General features: G+C 50.1%; 1 protein-coding gene across 2 annotated transcripts; it reads right to left on the bottom strand.

Moving 5' to 3' along the window:
- Nucleotides 1-1,863: 1,863 nt before the first annotated feature.
- On the bottom strand, nucleotides 1,864-23,135 carry HDHD5 (haloacid dehalogenase like hydrolase domain containing 5). 2 transcript variants are annotated; one of them, XM_033233037.1, is made up of 8 exons: nucleotides 22,971-23,135; nucleotides 12,446-12,649; nucleotides 11,365-11,477; nucleotides 9,405-9,498; nucleotides 7,465-7,498; nucleotides 5,422-5,596; nucleotides 2,896-3,084; nucleotides 1,864-2,705 (listed from the first exon to the last, which is right to left on the bottom strand). In XM_033233037.1, the coding sequence occupies exons 1-8, from the start codon at nucleotides 23,094-23,096 to the stop codon at nucleotides 2,369-2,371; spliced, it is 1,272 nt and encodes a 423-aa protein (XP_033088928.1). In that variant the 5' UTR covers nucleotides 23,097-23,135; the 3' UTR covers nucleotides 1,864-2,368. The 2 variants fall into 2 exon arrangements, with proteins under 2 accessions (XP_033088928.1, XP_033088929.1); XM_033233038.1 differs by lacking the exon at nucleotides 22,971-23,135 and adding an exon at nucleotides 22,560-22,960.
- Nucleotides 23,136-23,902: the final 767 nt, after the last annotated feature.

Raw genomic sequence — 23,902 nt, 5'->3', positions numbered from 1 at the left:
ACAGAATGGGCCATGTGATCTGCCAATGAGTGAGCAGAGCAGGTAGGAGAGAAAAGGGCAGAGGCAGGGAGGCCAGAAGTGTGGCTGCAACAGCTCAGGTGAGGCCAGGGGCCTAGCTGGGGTGGGGCGTGGTGGGTAGCAGAGCTCACTTGGGAAATTAAGAGGAGCTCAGCAGGACGCCAGGCCCTCGGCCTAGACAAGGAGAGCAAGGAGGTGCCGCAGCCACCTAAGGTGGGGAAGACAGTTAAGCAGGAGGTGTGGACTGCGCCCAATGTCTGGTCGTGGACACAGCGACACTTCCACTGAGGGAATGAGCACAGCTCCTCAGTGCTCAGCCACTCAGCCTCCAAGACACCAGTTCTCCTGTTTCACAGCCACTCTCTCAACCTCCTTTGCTCCCTGACCTCTAAACACCTCTGAGGCATCCAAGCAGAGGTGTCAAGAAATCAGTTAAGGGCCAGGCGCGGTAGCTCATGCCTATAATCCCAGCACTTTGGGAGGTCGAGGCAGGCAAATCACCTGAGGCCAGGAGTTTGAGACCAGCCTGGCTAACGGTGAAACCCCATTTCTACTAAAAATACAAAAAATAAGCTGGGCGTGGTGGCGCACGCCTGTAATGCCAGCTACTCAGGAGGCTGAGGCAGGAGAATCGCTTGAGCCCAGGAGGTGGAGGTTGCAGTGAGCCGAGATCGTGGCATTGCACTCCAGCCTGGGCAACAAGAGCAAAACTCCATCTCAAAAAAAAGAAAGGAAGAAATCAGTTAAGGCCGGGAGCAGTGGCTCATGCCTGTAATCCCAACACTTTGAGAGGCCAAGGAGGGCGGATCACTTGAGGTCAGGAGTTCGAAACCAGACTGGCCAACATGGCGAAACCCTGTCTCTACTAAAAATACAAAAATTAGCTAGCCAGGCATGATGGAGCATGCCTGTAATCCCAGCTACTCAGGAGGCTGAGGCACAAACATTGCTTGAACCCAGGAGGTGGAGACTGCAGTGAGCTGAGATTGTGCCACTGCACTCCAGCCTGTGTAACAGAGTGAGACTCCACCCACCCCCCCCAAAAAACAGTCAGGCGGAGAGAGCCAAGAGGGCTTTAAGAATGAGGCAAGGAGGCCAGGCGTGGAGGCTCACTCCTGTAATGCCAGCACTTTGGGACACCAAGGTGGGCAGATCATTTGAGGCCAAGACTTTTAGACAAGCCTGGTCAACATGGTGAAACCCTGTCTCTACCAAAAATAAAAAATAAAATAAAAAAATTAGCCAGGCGTGGTGGCGTGTGCCTGTAGTACCAGCTACTCAGGAGGCTGAGGTGGGAGAATTGCCTGAACCCGGGAGGTTCAAGGGAGCCATGATTGTGCCACTGCACTCCAACGTGGATGACAGAACAAGACTCCATCTCTAAAGAATAAAAAAAGAACAAGAGAGGGAGGTATCAGCTGTGTCAAACGCAAACGGCTACTGGAATAAAACAAGGACGAGAACTGAGTGGGGGATTTGCAGATGCTGAGGCCATGGGTGACACAAATGAAGAAATGAAGTTGGTTACTCCTAGAGGAAGGGATGCAGGAAGTGGCATGTTTTCTAGAATCACTGCAGGAAGAGCTGCTTCCTTTAGAACCATCAGTAACAAGATCCCTCCTTTTCCACTCCAGGGAAGTTGCTAAGTACAGCTAAGTACATGCCAAACTCATTCCTCAAGCTTCACAGCCCAGAATGGGTATGGGCTTGGGGGCGGGAGGTAGGAAAGGAGATGTGGGCACCTCGTGGAGCTGAAATGCCACCCATCTCCCAGCCCTTGGGCTGTCCACACCAATCACTCCTTCTCCTTTTCCCACAGGACTTTTAGTGCACTCCAGACAGAGCTTCACAAGAGACAGCATCATGAATATTTATTATGATTAATTTTTTAAAAAGCCCCAAATCTCTGGACAATAAACTACAATACCGTAAAAAGTAGCATCTGGTGTCAGACACTCTGCCGACAGGCTGCACGCCTTCAGTGCTGGCAAAGGCTCTGCACAGACGTCCACAGTATTCCACACTGCCTCCCCCTTTTCAGAAGTTCCTACTGAAATGAGGAGGACACTGAGGCACACAGGTGAAGAGAATGGCCTGGGGTTAGACTGCCAGGAGAGGCACAAGGGTACTGTGCCCAGAAAATTCTGACAGTTCCATACAAAATGCTACCCAGGAGGGAAAAAGAGCCACGGTCTTCTTCTAAGTGACCAGCAATGCCACACTCATGGGGCAGCAGGAATGGTGGCAAGGGAACCAAGCCCTGACCTGAGCCCAGGGATCAGGCCAGAGCCCAGCCAATGGGACTCGCCCATAGGTCCAGGCTCACACCCTCGCCTCCACCGCACTGCCCTCACTCTGAAGCCCAGCCCTCCTTGCGGAAGACCAGCTGCACAGCCTCATTCACGTCATTCACCACGTGGGAGGCCTCCATGAGCCCTGGACTGAAGCCTAAGTCTCGGTGCCCGTGGAATGGAGGCTGCCCTCCTCCAAGGACAGGCTCCATGGACTGCGGGTTCCTGGGATTGTAGACGCCTGTGCACACCAGGATGGAGATGCAGCTCTGGCTTGCTGAGGGCTGCTGCTGCTGTGGGCCCCCGGCCCCTAGTTCTGGCGCCCCGTCACGCGTCGCCTTCTGCAGGTACTGGTGGAACAGGTTGGCGCCGTATATGTCAGACATAGGGTTGTCACTGGCAGGGGCAGCCACACCGGAAGAGGAAAAAGGAGAAAACCCTAACTCAATGTTGCAAAGCAAAGGGAGCAGAGAAGAGTTTCGGGGCAGAAGAGTGAATGAGATATAGGGAAACGGGGGTGAGACTAGAGAGGGAGGGAGGGAAGGGGACATCATAAAAGGGATGAAGGAGGAGGAGCAGAGCCTACCCCACAGCATAGAGCTTCCGGATGGGGGCGACCCAGCCCCGCCTCTCCGCCTGTCGTCTGATCAGGTCCTGGGCGTACTGGTAAGTGAGGATGCTGGGTTTGCCCATCAGGCCCTCGTATCTCAGCTCCTTGCCCGTCACTTTCTGGTAAATGGTTTCCAGGCACAGCAGAAAGGTGCCATGTCCAAACCTGCCAGAAACGAGCATGCAGCAGTTCAGTCTTCCTGATCTCCAGGCTCTTCTAGAGAATAGGGCTGCCACTGTCTAAGCAGCAACCACACAGACCAGCCTCTTCCCCAGGGTAAGAGCTGACATGTAGCAGACACTGTGCTGGCACTGGAGGCAGTATTTCACATTTCCTTCTCAGAAAAATTCCATGAGATGACACTATTTGTAAAATGAGGAAACCAAGGCACAGCAAGATTAAGTAATTTGTTCAAGATGGCAGAGCTAGGATTACAACTCAGTCTGACTTCAGAGCTTAAATCCTGCTGTAGAGCTGGGGCAGACTACGGTTGCCCTTCTCCCTTCTTTGCTGGTGTCCATTTTCAGCTGACCATATGACCACTAGGTGTGAAAAAGACTTTCCCTTGCCTCCCTTCCAGTGAGGTGTGGCCATGTGACTAAGCTACAGTCAAGGAAAGCAGAATGCTGGGCTAAACTTTTAGTAAGCATCCTTATAACTGGGGACAGGGGGCCAGGCACAGTGGCTCACGCCTGTAATCCCAGCACTTTGGGAGGCCAAGGCAGGTGGATCACCTGAGGTCAGGAGTTCAAGACCAGTCTGGCCAACATGGTGAAACCCCGTCTCTGCTAAAAATGCAAAAATTAGCTGGGTATGGTGGCACATGCCTGTAGTCCCAGCTACTTGGGGGACTGAGGCAGGAGAATCACTTGAACCCAGGAGGTGGAGGCTGCAGTGGGCCAAGACTGCACCACTGCACTCCACCTGGGCGAAAGAGCAAGACTCTGTCTAAAAAAACAAAAAACAAAAAAACAAAAAAACTGGGGACAGGGTATTCTTCTCTGCCATCTCTGCCCTCCCCAACTCTTTCCTGACACCTGGAATGCTGATATGATGGCTGGCGCTTGGGTGCAGTCTTGGCTCACTGCAACCTCTACCTCCCAGGTTCAAGCGATTCTCCTGCCTCAGCCTCCCAAATAGCTGGGATTATAGGTGCGCACCACCGTGCCCCACTAATTTTTATATTTTTATTAAAGACGGGGTTTTGCCATGTTGGCCAGGCTGATCTTGAACTCCTGATCTCAGGTGATCCACCCACCTCGGCCTCCCGAAGTGTTGGTATTACAAGCGTGAGCCACCACATTTTTCAGTGTCATTTATGTAAAGAATTCTATTTTTAATTTAAAAAGTTCATCTAAAATCTGGTTTATAAATTGAAACCTGCCCCTTGCTTTTCAGTTCACAGCGACATAACCAACCAAGCCCACTGATCTAGTGTCAGCATCCCTCCTCTAGGAATAATACTTCAGAGACAATGCCAAGCCTTGAGCCACAGACATACACTTTAAAAGTGACAAGAGCATCCCATACCCCCGTCTCTCTAGGACTACTGAGATGAGCCCTGAGGCAGTACTGGGCCGTGCCCACCCTCTGCTGACGAGCACTGTTGACTGGGGGTCAACAGCAGGCTGACTCAAGAGTCTGGCCATGCAGATAACAGCAACCAAACAGTGCACAGCAGATGTCAGCTGGCCTTCATGTAAGTACCTTGAGGGCCAAAAAAGGGCTGCCTCTATCTGTGCTAGCCCCAGAATAAGACAGAACAGATGATACCAACACAGCTGAGCAGGGAGTGTAGGCACCTGCATGCCCCTGAGAAAGCCACTTATCCGCTGGGTCTCAGTTCTCTGGTCTATGCAACCAATGGAACAATCCTTAGCTGGCATGATGGTGCACGTCTGTAATCCCAGCACTTTTGGAGGCTGAGGCAGGGGGATCACTTGAGGCCAAGAGTTCAAGGCTGCAGTGAGTTATGACTGCACCACTGCACTCCAGCCTGGATAAGAGAGTGAGATCCTATCTCCACACACACACACACACATACACACACACACACACAAGGCAAATGCTTGCTTCCTCCTGCCCTATGTCTTAAGGGTAAAAGGAAACAAGAAAGTGAAAGACCCAATGCTACAGGGTAGAGCCAAGGAAGGAAGGGCAACTGAATGTGCACTGATACAGCACAAGAAGTATCCACGGTTCGGGTCCACAGACACAAAGAGCATGTTCTGCTAAGATTATAGGGGCAGGGGTCATGTGTGAAACATCCTCTCAATACATCCGCAGACTCCGTAATCTGTAGTTTAGGTTTAGAAACGAATACATGGAGTGATCCTTGAAAGCCCTTCCAAAGGCCAGGTGACTGCAGCAACAACAGGGCCTACCTAAGTAAGGTCCGAGCACCCCGGTGTCAGGATGACGGGTGGGAACTGCCTGCAGGACTGCCCAGGCAGCAGCCAGGAGTGGACCACCAGACCAAGGTTGGGAGCTTTGTGTCCTCACCTGGGCATCTTGGCTTCAGCCATCCACAGGAGATCCATGTTGCTGGCCAGGATGGGGAGGTGGGGGTAGGGGGGTGTCGCCAGGCCAGTCCCAGGGCTCCCATTGCTGAGGAGGACATCCATGATCAGCTGCAGGCTGGTCTCCCAGCGGACCGGCTCCCCTAGGAGGAGCACCCCTTTAAAGAACAGAGGCGCAGGTGAGGGCTGCAGGGCAGGTGGCAGGCCCTCAGGATGCCAGCTAGGGCTACCCGCCCACAAGCCCTCCACCCATAGTGCACCCAGCTGGGCAGGGCACAGCTCCCCAACAAGCCTAGCAGAGCCCCTTACCCATCCACCCTGGGTGCACAAGGCCCAGGGCCCAGGAAGGAGATTCCTGAGGGCTCCCATTCTGACTTCAGTCCACTGGTGCTTCACAGAAGAGGTTACAAAACAAAAGCAGCATGTCTCAGGCCTACTTCTCCTTGCTGGCTGGGGCTCTGCCACCACGCTCTCCCTCACACGACTTAGCAAGGGCCCCTGTTCCCTCAGTCACTTCTCTCTGAGCCCCAGGGACCAGAAGAACCTAACAGCCAGGAGAGGAGGTGTGGAGTGATACAGACTTGAACCCCAACCTGGACTCCACCAATCTTCCTGTATGACTGTGGGCAAGTAACTTCTCTTGTCCAAGCCCCAGTTTCCTCAACTGCAACTACGTAACAGCAACACTACTTATAATGCTGTTGTGAGGATAAAAATGAACTATATCATCAGTAAACAGCCCAGGACTAGACACACAGGAAGCACTAGGCAAAGGACTCTGCTGACACTAAGGTACAGGGCCGGTGAACTGCACCAGACCAGTGATTCTCAATGGGGCAGCACCACCCCTTATGAGGTGCTTTAGAAATCAGGGGCAATTTTAATTGTCACAATGACTAAAACCTAGCAAGTGAAGGTTGTGGGAGGGGGCCAGGGATGCTACATACTTAGGACAATCCTGCGCAATCAAAAACTATCCCACAGTAAAATTAAAATTACTTTTTAAAAAAACCATCCCATGGCTGCGTGTGGTGGCTTGTGTCTGTAATTCCAGGACTTTGGGAGGCCAGGGTGGTAGGACTGCTTGAGCCCAGGAGTTTGTGACTAGCCTAGGCAACATAGTGAGATCCCGTCTCTACAAAACAACAAAAAGAAAAAGAAAAATCTTTCCCATGTCTTAATAACATTTGAATGTCCCACCTGATATCCTGATATCCACATAGGTGAACAACCTTTTCAGAATTACTTGAACAATTCTATTTTACATACAGTCACGAAGTATTTTTGTACAGTTTCAATAAACATCGATTTTTCCAAAAATACAACTATCCTGTAAGTCAAGAGAAGACTGTACGTTGCCTTTTGAAAACTCTACCAGGAGTTGTTCTGTTTTGGAAAATGACTTGACCAATGGCAATGCTGCCCCTGCTTTCTGAGTCACCTGTAAACACGCCTATCACACCTAGGAACACACTTACATCAGCCTGCATTTGTAGCTGTTAACATTCATGGTGATTCTGTTTAGTGCAACCATTTTACTTCTTGGATAATTACTACATAATGAAATACATTATCTTCTTACTAAAAATGTTTCCTTTTATATCTCCCTATTACAGTTAGAGCTTTATACTGAACTAATGTTTAATATGTGTGTATAGAAGTTATATTACCTATGAATTTCACTTCAGGATAATAAAGGGGATATTCCAACGTTCTTGCTATAAAAAGGGGAGAACTAGGTTTAAAAGTTGAGAAACACTAGAGTAGATCACCTCTAGGTGCCTTTCCACTGCTAAAATTCTCTAAGCTTACGGTTTTCCTGCAATAGTGAGTGGCACGGGGAAGGAAAGACTAACAACAGTCTCAGAGGTGGTGAGTGGCAGATCCAGACCAGAGCCTGGGTGTCCTGACTCCAAGGCCCCCTTGCTGCTGAACCAGGCTGCAGGCAGTCACACTGAGACAGCCTGAGGGCCAGAGAGGAGAGGGAGAAAAGACCTCACAACTCATCAAAGACGACCTCTCTTACCTTCAATGGGGGGGAAGTCATTCCTCGGGAGGGGCTGCAGAGAGACAAAGGAGAGGCTATAAACACAAGTCACCGTCCACTCCTGGAGAACCACACCTCCACCTCTGGGATGCTGGGAGGGGAGGGGAGACACACTCCACAGACCCCATACTCGTGGCCAAGCCCAAGCCAAGGGAAAGCTGGAGAGGACTGAGGAAGATGGGAGAAAGGCGAAAAGACAATGGCCAGGTGGGGCCACAGAACAGGCAGGACACCACGTGTGAAGTCACCAGGAAGGGTGGTCAGGTGTCTTTCTCTGGTGGGAGAGGACACAAGACACAGCCAAGTAAGAGTCTAGAATCAGGCAGCTAAGGATGCAGGTGAGCCCGTGGAGATGAAGGCGGCATCAGGGCCTGATGGGCCATTTCTCCTCATGTCAGTTCTTGAGCAGGCAGCTTCACTCAACCAGCCTCGAGGGTCCATTCCATCCCCAGCCATGGTAGTCTTGGCTCTGCCACCAACCAACTATGTGACCCAGGACGGGTCACTCCCCTGTGTGGGGCTGTCTCTGAGCTATTCTGAGATCTGTTCCAACTCTGACATTCTGGTTCTCCACAGAATGGTTCTTGCACAGGTCAGGGAGAAAGCCCTCACAGGAGAGGAAGTGCTCTGTTCCATCAGAAAGCTTTGGAGGAGGAAGGACTTAAGCTATATCTGCAAATAAAAGTAAGTTATCTGTTTATAACTGCATGTAGTCAAACTGTGAGAATGGTCTGACTCAAGACCTGGGCTATGTGATACGTAGACAGTGCGATGAGGAGAAAGTGAGCCAACAGGCACCTCAAGAGATGGCAGTCATGCTGCAGAGGATCACCAGGGATCAGATGAGACGGCAGACAAAGTCAGTGCTCAAAAACGAGCCCAGCACACAGGGCACCTGGGCAGATGTGCAGACTGGCCAGTGCTTCCTCTGCAAGCAAGCCGCCTCTCCCAAGGGCAGCTCAGTGCCGGGCTTCAGGATTGCTAACTTCACAATGGCCAGCAGCTCTCCTGGGCAGCACTGGGAAGGCCGGCCAGTAAGTCTGGAACTCCCTGTTGGAAGGGATGCTGTGATTCTGAAAGGGGTTCCCAGGTAATTACAAACAATACAGAGAGGACAGGGAGTAAAGCCATTCACTTCTCTGGGCTATTTTTTTCCTTTTTTTTTTGAGACAGGGTCTCACTCAGTCGCCAAGGCTGGAGTGCAGTGATCACAGCTCACTGCAGCCTCCAGCGCCTGGGCTCAAGCAACCCTCCTTCCTCAGACTCCTGTGTAGCTGGGACTACAGGCATACGCCACCATATCTGGCTTTTTTTTTTTTTTTTTTGAGACGCAGTCTCACTCTGTCGCCCAGGCTGGAGTACTGGTGTGATCTCGGCTCACTGCGACCTCCGCCTCTTGGGTTCAAGCGATTCTCCTGCCTCAGCCTCCCAAGTAGCTGGGATTATAGGCGTCCATCACTGTTCCTGGCTAATTTTTGCATTTTTAGTAGAGACGGGGTTTCGTCATGTTGGCCAGGCTGGTCTGGAACTCCCGACCTCAGGTGATCCACCCACCTTGGCCTCCCAAAGTGCTGGAATTACAGGCGTGACCCACCATACCTGGCCAATATTTTTTTAAATTTTTTTGTAGAGACGGGGTCTCACTATGTTGCCCAAGCTGGTCTTGAACTCCGGGGCTCAAACAGTCCTCCCAAAGCGTTGGGATTACAGGTGTAAGCCACTGCAGCCAGCCTCTGGGCCATTCTCATAAATTCAGGGAACAAAACCCTTAGCCAGATGTGCCTCCAAAGAGGCAACGGACATGCAGAAGCATGGACAAATCACAGCTCTGCAGAAGGGCTTGCAAGGTCAGCGACACAGCCAATTCAGGGCACTGAAGGAGTGAAGGATGACACAGCCCAACCCGTGCTCCTTATTACCGTGGTCTTCAGCCGCCGCTCCAGGTCCACCATGTCAAGCAGAGGGAAGGCCATCCGCAACTCATCCATGGTAACAACATTTCGGAAGCCCAGCCTGGAGCAAGCTCAGGAAGTAATGCTGGACAGTTCTTGGGGAAGAAGCCTTTCTGAATGCATCAAATCACAAGTGAAGGGAACACAACCTACTCCTGTTCAAGCCAGGGAGGAGGGCACCAAGCAGAGCTCAGCAAGGATGGCACAAATTCTGCAGGTGCTGGCAGACAGGCTATAACTGCACAGCCAGAGTAGAGAGGGCAGCTCCTGGCTAACCCACCAGCAGTCACCAGGCATATGCCAGCTACCACGTCCTACGCTGGGCACAGCCCACGGAGCACAGGCACGTAAGAATCTCTGTCCCCAGCTGGGTGCAGTGGGTCATGCCTGAAAACCCAGCACTTTGGGAGGCTGAGGCAGCAGGATGGCTTCAGGCCAGGAGTTCCAGGCCAGCCTGGGCAACATAGTGAGACCTTGTCTCTACAAATAAAGTCAGTTAGGCATGGTGGTACACACCTGTAGTCTACTCAGGAGGCTACTCAGGAGGCTGGGGCAGGAGGATCACTTGAGCCCAGGAGGTCAAGGCTATAGTGAGCTATGATTGCACTGCTGCACTCCAACCTGGGCAACAGAGTGAGACCCTGTCTAAAAAAAAAAAAAAGGTGCTATCCCCAAGGAGCCTAGCACATTCAGAGCCCATGAAAACCAGTGTTCTAAGAACAGTGCTGCCAGTCACTGCTGAGTTCAGAAGAGACTCCTCAGTGGGCTAGGGAGTCCAGAGGAGTCATGGAGAAGTAGGGCTGGAGCTAAAATCTTAAAGGATGAACCCAAATCAGCAAGGAAGAGGAGGCCTTGGGGAGGGACAAGCCAGCTTCATCCTGTCTTCCTGCTTCCATCTTCCTGTCCTCAATTCCAACTTGCAATCTTAACTGGACATGGTTTCAGATTACTTTCAAAATGAATTTCCCCAAAATCCTGATTCTATCAGATTGCCCCATCAGCAATAAAGCCTGCTCTGCCCTCCATTGCCCTGAGAAGTTGGTCAGACTCTTCAAGTTTACTTCCAAGGTTCCCGACACCCTGGCACCACCCACCCTTCCTGTTCTTTCATTCCTCTCCCTATCCCATTCCCAACCTCCTACTTCCCCTGCCTAAGAAAGCTTAGCCATCTCCCGGGGCTCCACTGTACCCCTGCAAGAAGCCACAGGCAACTCCTGCCCTAGGGATACTCCAACCCCTCCCCTCAACGCCTGTGGCGCAGGTCCTGTGAGCTTCTAGGACTTCAATCACACACCATCGTAAACGCTCCTTTATTGCGCACGGGGTTATTCTTGCCTCAAGCACAAGCCCTTGACTGCTCCGTAAGCTCCACGTCCTCATCCCGGCCCTCATCCCATTCAGAGTGTGCGGCACACCACTGGTACACAGGGTGTGCTCAGCACAGCTCAGTTGCTCGAAACAGGGGCCAGGTATTACTCCGCAGACTCCCAGAGACAAGTTCCCCATAGCTGCTTCACTACCACTGGCTAATAAACTGACTGGGCACCCCAAGGAAGAGGCTAGAGCAGGGGTTCCCAAACCTAGTTACAGAACCACTAAGAGAGGTGTTTTTTTTTTTTTTTTTTAAATACAGATTCCTGAGTTTTACCCTAGACCTAGTGAATTAAGGCTCCAGCAAAGACACCCTGGAATCTGTATTTTAAGCCCCCCGGAGGATTCTGATGCAGGGGTATGAGGACTGGCTTCTGGAAACCACCAGACATGAGGACTGACCACAATCGGGAGCTTTCCTCCCTCCCCTGAGCCCACAACATCGCCTGTGTACCCCAGCACCCAGCACTCCTCACTACATTCCCCACTCAGCTAACGGAGGAAATGCCCCAGCCCTGCCCCTTCCCTTCAGCCAGAGTTAAGACCAAAAGGATACCCCTGGGCATTTTCCACCACAGGCCCCTGCCCAGACACCAGCATCCGCTTCTCGTGGTACTCTGAGAAGAGCTTCATGGGGCTGTGAGAGAGGATAACTTGGTCTGCATCCACCTGTAGGGACAGCCAAGACAGGGGAGGGCAGAGGAAGACAGAACTGTTGAGGGAAATAATGAGACAGGTGGCAGGTCCTTTAGCCTGCTCAGAAAAAGAAAGGTGAGCAAAGCCCTTTCTAGCACCCAGCAGCACTTCTAAAAGGCACCCAAACAGATGTGAGAAGAACCTGTCTCATTTGGTTCTTGCCACACAAAACGAGAACAGAAATGCCACAGATGTGGGTTCTGACTACTCGCCACCACCATCCCGTCAGGTTCAGTTTGGATTTCCCAAGCCCCTGTTTGGAAGCCACAGGGTTCATGTGTGCTCCCTGTCACTGTCACAGAAATTGGTCTTTTACTTTCTATTTTCAGTTCTGCTAAGACTTAGCTGCTTAACATTTTTACTAACCCTAACAATGCAGCCTTTAGTTGGAAGATTTTTGGAATTCTCTCTGGAAATCACAGCAAGGAATCAATTTTATTCCGTCACACTTTACATGCAACTTTGAACAGCATCATCTAATAAACCAGCCATTTTATTTACTCTCTTGGCTCCAAAGGACTCTTTCCAAAAGCTGAATTCATCCTCAACAAACAAGAATGCATCAAAGTTGGGATATGGTGCAGGGCTGCAGGTGGCTGAAGAGGACAGGACTCCTTCAGGTGTACACATCATACTCAGGAAAGCCAAGGTGTGACTTCAGAGCTGCACCTGCTATTCCTGCTATGCAGAGTTCCAGACACGTGTGTGACCTTTGCTTTCCAGGGACTCACACCCCCAACACCCAGAAGAAAAGAAACAGATACAAGGACATAAACTACAACTACCAAATACACAGGCAGGATTTCTGTGTTCAGCTGTGGCCATGACCTAGGACCAGGTGATTCCATATCCCAACCCAAGGGAAAGGGACTTGGAGTTGGGGCAGGGGCTCCATTAAGAACCAAGTCCGTGGGCTTCCATGCCTCTGTCTGCCTTCTCACCTCGCACTCCAGCAGGGCTGACAGCTCCTGGGCTTTGCTGTGTTGTAAGCTGTTCCCAGCATTTGTAACAAAAACCACCGGCACCCGCAGCTGCCCCTGGGAGTTCATCAGCCTTCGGAAGGCTTCCAGAGCAGCAGGAATCACTCTGTGGCCCCGCACAAGCACTCCATCGATGTCCAACAGGAACCCAAAGGTGGGCGGGCTCTGCAGAGATGGTAAAATAATTACCAGTACGTGAGTCAAGAGGTAGGAAGGGAACAAAGAAACAACCCTTACAAAGAGAGGCTCAACACCATCCTCGGGTCACTCATGTCCCTTGAAAACCTGTCAGAAAGAACAAAAAAATGGCCGGGCACGGTGGCTCAAGCCTGTAATCCCAGCGCTTTGGGAGGCCGAGACGGGCGGATCACGAGGTCAGGAGATCGAGACCATCCTGGCTAACCTGGTGAAACCCCGTCTCTACTAAAAAATACAAAAAAACTAGCCAAGCGAGGTGGCGGGTGCCTGTAGTCCCAGCTACTGAGGAGGCTGAGGCAGGAGAATGGCGTGAACCCGGGAGGCGGAGCTTGCAGTGAGCTGAGATCCGGCCGCTGCACTCCAGCCTGGGCGACAGAGCAAGACTCCGTCTCAAAAAAAAAAAGAACAAGGCCAGGCGCGGTGGCTCAAGCCTGTAATCCCAGCACTTTGGGAGGCCGAGACGGGCGGATCACGAGGTCAGGAGATCGAGACCATCCTGGCTAACACGGTGAAACCCCGTCTCTACTAAAAAATACAAAAAACTAGCCGGGCGAGGTGGCGGGCGCCTGTAGTCCCAGCTACTCCGGAGGCTGAGGCAGGAGAATGGCGTAAACCCGGGAGGCAGAGCTTGCAGTGAGCTGAGATCCGGCCACTGCACTCCAGCCCGGGCGAGAGCAAGACTCCGTCTCAAAAAAAAAAAAAAAAAAAAAAAAAAAAGAACAAAAAAATGAAGACAGGATTCTTATAGGGTAATTTTTAAATTAGAAAATAGAGAAATCCAAAGAAAATATAATCCCAACACTTATTTTTAATCATTTGTTTTTACAGACAGAGTCTTCCTGTCGCCCAGACTGGAGTACAGTGGTGTGATCATGGCTCACTGCAGCCTTGACCCACTGGGCTCAAGGGATCCTCCCGCCTCAGCTTCCCAAAGTGCTAGGATTATTAGGTGTGAGCCACCGAGTCCGGCCTAACCCCAACACTTTAAAACAACCAATTAATAGTTTCCCTTTTTTCTCTATTCTTATATTTGTCTTGTAGCTACAACTGTATTATATGCAATTTTGCATCATCTCGTTCTTTTTTGCTTGACATATGATAAATATTTTTATGGATTACAATAGCCTTTATAACCATCTTTTAAGATTTTATTACAGCAAAAAGTTAAAAAAAAAAACCTCAATCACTACAGACAATATAAAAATGTTTCAGAAGTTTCTTGTCTCCAACTTACTTAGTCCTCTTCCTGTCTTGCCTAATTTCCAGAAGGCTTTTATAAATCCATAGTATACATAACTTTCTAATCTTAACACACACATAGAATCATGTTGACTTTGTTTTCCATCTTACTTTTTTAGTTAGTATCTCTTGGCTATCTTTTATTTTTATTTTTATTTTTTTTGAGACAGAGTCTTGCTCTGTCGCCGAGGCTGGAGAGCAGCAACGCGATCTCAGCTCACCGCAACCTCTGCCTCCCACGTTCAAGTGATTCTTCTGCCTCAGTCTCCCAAATAGCTGGGATTACAGGTGTACCCCACCATGCTCAGCTAATATTTGTATTTTTAGTGGAGACAAGGTTACGCCATGTTGACCAGGCTGGTCTCGAACTCCTGACCTTAGGTGATCCACCCACCTTGGCCTCTCAAAGTGTCGGGATTACAGGCGTGAGCCACTGCACCCCGCCCTATCATTCCATATTAATTATGCATAGCTCTATTTCCTAAACATCATTTCTGGCTACATACTATTCTGAGTGAATGATTCACTAATATTGTCTCTATATTTTGGACAGTTTTCCACAATTTTGCTATGAAAAATAATGCTACAAGGAACCTCTTCAGGAATACTGATTTTTTTTCCTTGAGCTAGATTCTTAAAAATAGGAGTAATAAATCAGAGAGAGCAAATGTAATTACGCAAACACCTGCTGACAAACTGCTGTTCAAAAACATGTCCACTGGCAACGTACTTTACCCTTATAGTATTGATTTGCACAACTATCTGTTTGTTAATTATCAAACTTTTTGATAATTTAAAGGTAAAAAATTATCTCTTCTTGACCTGCATTTCCTGGATTTATAAAGTTGAATGCTGTTTTTAAAAATCATTCCATTTCTCGTTTTATAAACTGCCTGTTAACATACAAGATGTTCTTCAATCGTCAAAACAAATCTAACCTAACTTGTTTGCTATTCTTCTTTTGTTGGTGCCACCTAGGTCAAGTCATTCTTATTGACACACCTACTCTATGCACAGAGCTCCCTTTAAAAAGAGCAACCAGAAACAGAAATGGTGCTCCAGGCCAGGTGTGGTGGCTGACACCTGTAATCCCAGCACTTTGGGAGGCTCAAGAGGGTAGATCACTTGAGATCAGGAGTTCAAGACCAGTCTGGCCAAAATGGTGAAACCCCGCCTCTACTAAAAATACAAAAATTAGCCAGGTGTGGTGGTGGGCGCCTGTCATCCTAGCTACTCGGGAGGCCGAGGCAGGAGAATCACTTGAACCTGGGAGGCGGAGGTTGCAGTGAGCCAAGATCGCGCCACTGCACTCTAGCCTGCGCAACAAAGCTAGACTTCATAAAAAAAAAAAAAAAAGAAGAAGAAGAAGAAAGAAAGAAAGGAAAAGAAATGGCGCTCCAGTTCCTAGTTTCTTAGCTAGGGTGACAGAGCAAGCAACCAGCCTAGAAAGCAAACTCTAAAACAGCAGCATTTTTGCAAGTGCAAATCAATTCTAGGCAAGTTCTAAATAAATAAACAGAATCAAACAAAGGCAGTTTCTTCAAAGAGAATTTTGTGCCAGGCAATGAAAGTGTTAAATATATCCTGTAACAAAACTCCTTGCACCCCCAGACTAGATGAGTGGTTCCTGCCTGCCTACATGGTTCAATGAGAAGACAATTAGACAAACAGCCCCAGGACAGTCTACAGGGAGCCTTGCACTAAGAGATGAGCCCACACCAGGGGCACCTGACCCACAGGGGTGGGGAAGATCGGCCATCACAGGTCTCCCAAGCTAATTTAAGGAGTTTGAAAATGGAAAGTAGTATCATCAGACCTGAACTATAGAAAAAAAACAATTGGCTGCAGAGAAAAGACCACATTGGATGGACTGAAAGGAGTTAAAGAAGACCAGGTGGGACCAAACGCAATCCAAGACAGAGAAGATGGAGGTTTCACCTGGGAGAGCGGGGTAAGAATGGAGATCAGGGGGCATTATCAGAGACAGAACAGTCATGACTTGGTAACCATCCAGATACAGGGGTGGAGGGAAGAGGGAGCCATGGGGACTCCCATGCTTTTTTAATTTGGTCTGGGAACCTGGGAGGATGGATGCTGGTATGAGTCACTGAACCCAAGGGCACAGTAGGAGCAGGCAGTGAGAGGTCATTGGAGGATACAAGGTTAAGTCCCACTTTGGACCAGGAGACAAGCAAGTGGAGACATCAGCACTGGACAGGTCCTGGAGATGAAAAATTTGGAAGGTCTCTCCTTTCAGAGAACCAGGAAGAACAATACCACTTAAGAAGGGACCACACAAGACCTGCCACCAAAAGACAGTGCAAGGAGGAAAACCAAGAGCATGTGGGGTCAAGGAAGCTGAGGGATGCCTCTGGGTCCAGTAAAATAGGGACTGGAGTGGCTGTAATGATCCCATCTCCCTTCCACTGAACAGGCAAGACCCCCGGGAGAGGCAGTCTTCCAGCTCCTCCATGCTAGCTTGTATCCAGCCCTCCAAGCTTGGACAATGACAGCTACAGAGCCAAGTAGGAGGGGGGCAGGGACCCTGGAAAAACAGGAGGAAGCACCTCGAGCCAACAAGATATCACACCTGAACACCAAAAAACAGCTGCCAAGAGAAAACTGACCAAGCCCCACAAGCCACACAGGAAATGCCTGGACAAATGGTGCCTCTAACCCTTGACGTCACAGGATTATGCTGTTGCACCCAGACCTGTCACTGTCCCAAGCACTCAGCCAGACATGTAACAAAGGCATTTTTATGTATTCTTTTTGGCAGCCCTTTGGGGAAGTGTCAGCATCTCCAAATGGCCTTGCCTAGCAAAATGTGCCTGGTTTATACAAGGTGTTCAATATACAGACACTAAATTACCTGACTGGACAAATAAGACACCAACCTCAGAGAGAACTCAGCAAGGGTCACCTAGTTCACAAGTGCTAGATTCATGATTCAGCCTCAAATTCAGCTGGCAACTTGGTAGCACCTCAGAGAAAACAGGGGACTCCAGGACTGCTTCCCCCACCTCCTGCCAGCCCCCCGCTGTGAGCTCCATTTCTTCTCTCTCGTCAATATACTCATGTACCCTCAAAGATCCCTGGAGTCCCTCCCTATTCCCCAAGAAATCTCACTAGAATGGGGGTCCTAACCTAGGCCTACAGATAGATTTCATAAAGCCCCTTTAAATGTTACATGCATTCTTCCTGGGAAAAGTAACCACAGCACTTTCCAGATTTCATTTTCCTACTCTTCTCAAGGAGAATCACTGCCTGGGCTTAAAGGGAGGAGTGGATGTGATTTGCCCTTTACTCCCATACCTGGCACAGTGCTTAGACTCACAGGTGCTCGACAAAGGCTGACTGGATGCTGAATGACCCAAAGGATAAACGGTTAGGGAGAAATAAGCACTTCCTGACCACCCTATCCCTTTGTGAAGGAAAACAGTGGCTCTTAGAAAGTAAGTCCCTGGAGGTAAGGACTGGGCGATTCCAACACTTTTTTGAGGCGTGATCTTGGCTCGCCGCAACCTCCGCCACCCGGGCTCAGGCGATCTTCCCACCTCAGCCTCCCAAGTAGCTGGGACTATAGGTGCACACCACCACACCCGCCTAATTTTTGTACTTGGCAGAGATGCAGTTTCGCCATGTTGGTCTGGTCTCAAACTCCTGGACTCAAGTGATCTGCTGCCTTGGCCTCCCAAAGTGCTGGGATTACAGGCATGAGCCACCGTGCCCAGCCAACACTTTTTTTTAAGAAACAGCCTTGCTCCATCACCCAGGCTGTAGTGCAGTGACACAATCGAGGCTCACTGCAGCCTCAACCTCCTGGGCTCAAGGGATCCTCCCACCTCGGCCTTCCAAAATGTTGGCACTACAGGCTTGAGCCATCATGCCCAGCCCTAACATCTCTTTTTTGTACCGTTATGAACAGAGCATACTGTTCGAAAATTTAAACTTAAAACTCATTTGCTCAAAATCTGGAGACAATCAGATAAATTTTAATAAGGCCTACATTTTATCTCAATTTTTTTGGTTTAAGAAAAAAAAAGGTGCCAGGCGCAGTGGCTCACGCCTGTAATCCCAGCACTTTGGGAGGCTGAGGCAGGCAGATCACCTGAGGTTGGGAGTTTGAGATGAACCTGACCAACATGGAGAAACCCTGTCTCTTCTTAAAAATACAAAATTAGCTGGGCGTGGTGGCACATGCCTGTAATCCCAGCTAGCTACTCAGAAGGCTGAGGCAGGAGAACTGCTTCAACTCAGGAGGTGGAGGTTGCAGTGAGCCAAGATCACACCATTGCACTCCAGCCTGGGCAACAAGAGGTAAACTCCATCTCAAAAAATAAATAAATAAAAATAAAAAATAAATTAAAAAAAACTTTAAAGGCCTAGATTTTAAGTGATATTAAGGAATTACTAATGTTGTTAGGTATCATATTGGCATTGTGGTTATGTTCAGAATGTCCTTATTTTCTTTTTTTTTTGGTTGAGACAAAACAGGGTCTCACTCTGTCACCAAGGCTGGGTGCACCAGTGTCATCTCAACTTACTGCAACCTCAACGTCCTGAGCTCAAAGGATCCTTTTGCTTCAGCCTCCCAAGTAGCTGGGACTACAAGCATGTGCCACCACATGCCTGGCTAATTTTTTTTTTTTTTTTTGTAGAGGCAGGGCCTCCCTATATTGCCTGAGCTGGTCTGGAACTCCTGGGCTGAAGTAATCCTTCCAACTCCCAAAGTGCTGGGATTACAGGTGTGATCCATGGCACCCAGCCAGAATGTCCTTATTTTCTTAGAGGTACACACAGAAGAATTTAGGGTTGAAATGACAAGAAATCAGAGATTTACTTTAAAATCTTAGAGCCACAAAAAAAGGAGGAGGGAGATAAGCAAAGCAGGTGTGGAAAAACGTTAATCATTGCTCAATCTGGGAGATGGGCATAAGGGTTCATATTATTCCAATTTTTGAATTTCTGAAAACTTACATAGTTAAAAAAAAAAAAAAAGCTTATTTGTACAATGGCTGCAAAATTTACCATACACAGTTTTAATGGTCATTGCGTAAAGTCATAAGATTTGCCTTTTTTTTTTTTTGAGGGGTCTCACTCTGTCACCCAGGCTGGAGTGCAGTGGTGCAATCTCGACTCAGTACAACCTCCGCCTCCTGCGTTCAAGCGATTCTCCTGCCTCAGCCTCCCAAGTAGCTGGGACTACCAGCACACACCAACACACCCGGCTTATTTCTTGTATTTTTAGTAAAGACGGGGTTTCACCATATTGGCCAGGCAGGTCTCAAAACTCCTGACCTCATGATCCGCTCATCTTGGCCTCCCAAAGTGCTGGGATTACAGGCATGACCCACCACGCCCGGCCCAAGATTTGCCTTCTTAAAAATAAGAATCCATAGGCCCTGTAATTAGAACAGCAAAGTTTTCAGGAAAATTGAGCAATATCCATAAGGCTCCCTCATCCATCACTACAAACCTCTCCCCAACCTTCAGGATGTACACAGAGAACCAGGCACCCAGTACCATAAAAAGTGAAGTTGTACATCAGTTATAACAAATGTACCACACTAATGCAAGATGGTAATGCAGTCACGCACCATAACGATGTTTCAGTCAATGACACAGTGCATATACAATGGTCCCTTAAGATTATAAGGGGGCCGGGCGCGGTGGCTCAAGCCTGTAATCCCAGCACTTTGGGAGGCCAAGACGGGCGGATCACAAGGTCAGGAGATCGAGACCATCCTGGCTAATACGGTGAAACCCCGTCTCTACTAAAGAATACAAAAAACTAGCCGGGCGACGAGGTGGGCGCCTGTAGTCCCAGCTACTTGGGAGGCGGAGGCAGGAGAAAGGCGTGAACCTGGGAGGCGGAGCTTGCAGTGAGCTGAGATCCGGCCCCCGCACTCCAGCCTGGGCGACAGAGCCAGACTCCGTCTCAAAAAAAAAAAAAAAAAAAGATTATAAGGGAACAGGAACTCATAGCTGAAGAAGAGGCAAGAGAAAAGGTAGCTGCAGAAAGAAAAGAACATTCAAGAAAATTTACAGTGAAGGGTTCAGCAGAAGCTTTTACAGACCTCAAGTTCCTTAAAAAGTCTGAAACATGAACTCCAACACCAAAAGGTTTTCATTACTAGAGAAGAATGTTTATGGTACATTATCCGTACAAGCAAACCTATGACAAAAAAAAGAAACCAAGCAAACCACAATGGACATATTTCTGGTAAGAGTGACACCTCAAGAGCCTCAGAGAGGTCCTTCAGAAGATATACGGAAGACAGCACTGTTAGCACAGATGACAGTCCCATGCATATGACTGCCCTAAAGACCTTCCAGTGGGACATGGTGTGAAGGCGGAAGACAGTGATATGGATTACCTGACCTGACCTTGTGTAGGCCTCGGCTAGTAGTATGTGTTTGTGTCTTCACTTTTAACAAAAGTTTAAGGCCGGGCGCGGTGGCTCAAGCCTGTAATCCCAGCACTTTGGGAGGCCCAGACGGGCGGATCACGAGGTCAGGAGATCAAGATCATCCTGGCTAATATGGTGAAACCCCGTCTCTACTAAAAAATACAAAAAACTAGCCGGGCGACGAGGCGGGCTCCTGTAGTCCCAGCTACTCGGGAGGCTGAGACAGGAGAATGGTGTGAACCCGGGAGGTGGAGCTTGCAGTGAGCTGAGATCCGGCCACTGCACTCCAGCCTGGGCGGCAGAGCAAGACTCCGTCTCAAAAAAAAAAAAAAGTTTAAAAAAATTTTTTTAAAGGCAGGGCACGGTGGCTCACGCCTGTAATCCCAGCACTCAGCACTCTGGGAGGCCAAGGCAGGCGGATCACGAGGTCAGGAGTTCGAGACCAGCCTGGCCAATATGGTGAAGCCCCGTCTCTACTAAAAATACAAAAATTAGCTGGGCGTGATGGCGGGCGTCTGTAATCCCAGCTACTTGGGAGGCTGAGGAAGGTGAATTGCTTGAACCTGTGAGGCGGAGGTTGCAGTGAGGCGAGATGGCACCACTGCACTCCAGCCTGGGTGACAGAGCTAGACACTGTCACAAAAAAAGAAAAAAGAAAGAAAGAAAAATGCTATGGAACAATTATATAAATGAAGATATTTAGTACAGCTGTACAATGTATTGTGTTTTAAGCTAAGTGCTATTACAAAAAAGTAAAAAGTTTTAAAAATTAAAAACTTGGTAAAGCAAAAAAAGTTACACTAAGTTAAGGTTAATTTTCTTTCTTTTTTTTTTTTGATAGAGTCTTGCTCTGTTGCCCAGGCTGGAGTGCAGTGGCCCAATCTCCACTCACTGCAACTTCCCTCCCAGGTTCAAGGGATTCTCCTGCCTCAGCCTCCTGAGTAGCTGGGATTACAAGTAATAGATCCATTACATAGATGGGGAAACGGAAGCTTGGAAAGCTAAGTAACTTGCCTTAAGTGAAGCTGCTAACAGACTGCACAGGATTCAGTTCTAAAGGTCATGCTCAAACTCTACGCTATGCTGCATTCTTCTTTTTCTACTCTACCAGTCACTTGGAAACATCTCGGGACTCTGCAGAGATGCTAGAGCCAATACAATAGTTATAAATAAGGACAATATCTCCTTATATTTATATCCTGACAGTTTGTAAGTCCTTTTATCAACATATTCTCATTTCATACTTCCACCTTGGTCACGTCTAGCTCTGTGACACTGGCCAAGTCACTCAGCTGCTTTGAACCTTAGCTGCTCCATATGTAAAAAATCATAAAGATAACACAGCTGTTAAGAGCTTAGACTCTGGCACCAGACTACCTGAGTTCCAGATTCTGTCACTTACCAGCTGTGTGCCCTTGGGTAAGCTGCTTAACCTCTCTGTGCCTCTGCCCCATCTATAAAATGGGAAGACTAATAATCGTACTTTCCTCGGAGTTGTTATAAAGATTATACAAATAATTGTGAAGAACCTGGCACAAAGCAAGCACTATGCGTTTTTTTAATGTAAGTAGTTTGGCCGGGCGCAGTGGCTCACGCCTGCAATCTCACCACTCTGGGAAGCCAAGATGGGCGGATCATCTGAGGTCAAAAGTTCGAGACCAGCCTGGCCAACATGGTGAAACCCTGTCTCTATAAAAATACAAAAATTAGCCAGGTGTGGTGGCGCGCACCTGTAATCCCAGCAACCCAGCAGGCTGAGGTATGAGAATCGCTTGAACCCGGGAGGTGGAGGTTGCAGTGAGCAGATACTGCGCCACTGCACTCTAGCCTGGTGACAGAGTGAGACGCTGTCTAAAAAAAAAAAAAAAAGCAAGGATTACTGTGAAATCAGTATGTTAATGTAAAATACTACTTGTGGGTTTAAAAGACAAAGTTGTTCCTTTTACAGGAAAAGGCAAAACGGCCCAAGGGAGCGTGGGAGCCGTGGATTTCACCAATCTGGTTTAATGTCCCGGCACAGCAGTCTCCCGCTTTGGCTTCCTCACCACACAAGGTCACACCTCCTCCGAAGCGTCGCGGGGGGGGGCTCACACATCACTATCGTGCCGGACACACAGCAGGCGCCGGCTCCAGCCCTCCTGCTCCCGCCCACGGAGCCTCCAGCGCTCAGCCGAGGTCACCGCGAGCTGAACTGAACCCAAGTCCCGCATCAAACCGACACGCACTTGGGGGCGGCGCACCCGCAGGCGCGGCTCCCGGCGCCGGGTCCCGTCTCCTCCACATGCAGATGAAAATCACGGCCCAAACGTCCTCATGGTGGAAATCAGAAAACACGCAGGGAAAACAGGGACGCGGACACCTCCGGGAAGCGCAGGGGCTGACGAGCAGCCTGGCCGAGGCCGTCCTGACGAGCGCTCTCCCGCGGGAGTAGCGTTTCCGAGGCCGCGGGCGAGTCAGGGGGAGGGAGGGCACATCGGGCCCCCGGCAAGAGCTAGACGCACTCGGGCGCGACGACTGTCGAGGCAGTTCCCAGGAGGCGGGGATGCCAGCCCGGCCGTCCCTCCTTCCCCGCGGCTCCCCGCCCCGCCTCCGGCCCTGAGTGGCGAGTGGCTCGGCCGGAACCCGGACGTCCTCACCTGAGCTGGGCCCACAGCATAGCCCCTGCGGAAGGGGCGGCCCGGGAGCCCCGCAGCCGCGCACGCCGCCCGCCAGCAAAGCCTGCGCGCCGCGCCCAAAGAAGCCACACAGCCCCACGCAGCCATCCGGCCGTCGCCGCGCGCACGTGCACAACGTGCCGCCCGCCCGCGAGTCCGCCCGCCGCGCAGCCAATCAGCGGTCGGCGCGCGCGGCATCACGGGAGTTGTAGTCCTGTAAGCGCGCGGAGACGGTCGGGCGCCTACGGAACTCGACCCTCGGGCCACAGGGGCTACGTTGTAAGGAAGAAGTGCGAGGTCCCGCCGCCTCCTAGACCGAGATCGCGGTGAGCGGGCCGCGGCGCACGGTGAGCACGACCTGGGCGGGGGCGCCTGCACTCTCGCCCCGCGCCTGCGGATCCCGGGAACACGCGCGGCAGGCCCCAGACCGGCCTCCCTCAGCTTCGCGGACTGTCTGGGCCGGGGGTCTCAACCTTGACTTCAGGGACCGGTCGCTGGGGCAGACCCTTAGTGGTGTTCAGGCCCTCTGGGCTGGTGTCAGTCAAGGGACTGTCGTCGCGCGCCAATTGTTAAGTCTTTCAGTGTTTGTGCAAACCCGCTGACGCCCTCCTCGAGCATAGGGAGACTGCGCACCTGAGCCCGCCCCCACGCGCGCACTGCGGGGAGGTACTGGCAGGAATGTAATACACGGTACAAAATAACTACTCTAGAGAGGGCCGGATGACTAAGTCAGCAAACACTTAAGGAACACAACTGTGTCCGCTGCGGGGCTCCCGCAGTAGACACAAGGGTGAATGAGCAAAGAACGGACTTCGGTCACAGAGTGGAGAGGAAGCTGACTCCGTCCATGGAGGCCCCTAGCAGAACTGGATCTGGTAGTCCCGGGTCATGAGGGGAGATTCTGCTGGAGAAAG

Source organism: Trachypithecus francoisi, unplaced genomic scaffold (genome assembly GCF_009764315.1).
Source record: "Trachypithecus francoisi isolate TF-2019V2 unplaced genomic scaffold, Tfra_2.0 Lachesis_group14, whole genome shotgun sequence".
Classification (NCBI taxonomy): Eukaryota; Metazoa; Chordata; class Mammalia; order Primates; family Cercopithecidae; genus Trachypithecus; species Trachypithecus francoisi.
Note: the sequence above shows the minus strand (reverse complement) of the source record. Positions and strands in the feature narration are given on the sequence as shown.

Bases quoted from the DNA above. Each gene is read 5' to 3' on its own strand.
- HDHD5 (XM_033233037.1), bottom strand. From the start codon at position 23,096: ATGGCTGCGTGGGGCTGTGTGGCTTCTTTGGGCGCGGCGCGCAGGCTT. The intron at 12,650-22,970 runs GTGAGGACGTCC...CCATCTCTGCAG, and splicing joins ATGCTGTGGGCCCAGCTCAG to AGCCCGCCCACCTTTGGGTT. The intron at 3,085-5,421 runs GTGAGGACACAA...CGTTTCTGGCAG, and splicing joins GCTGAAGCCAAGATGCCCAG to GTTTGGACATGGCACCTTTC.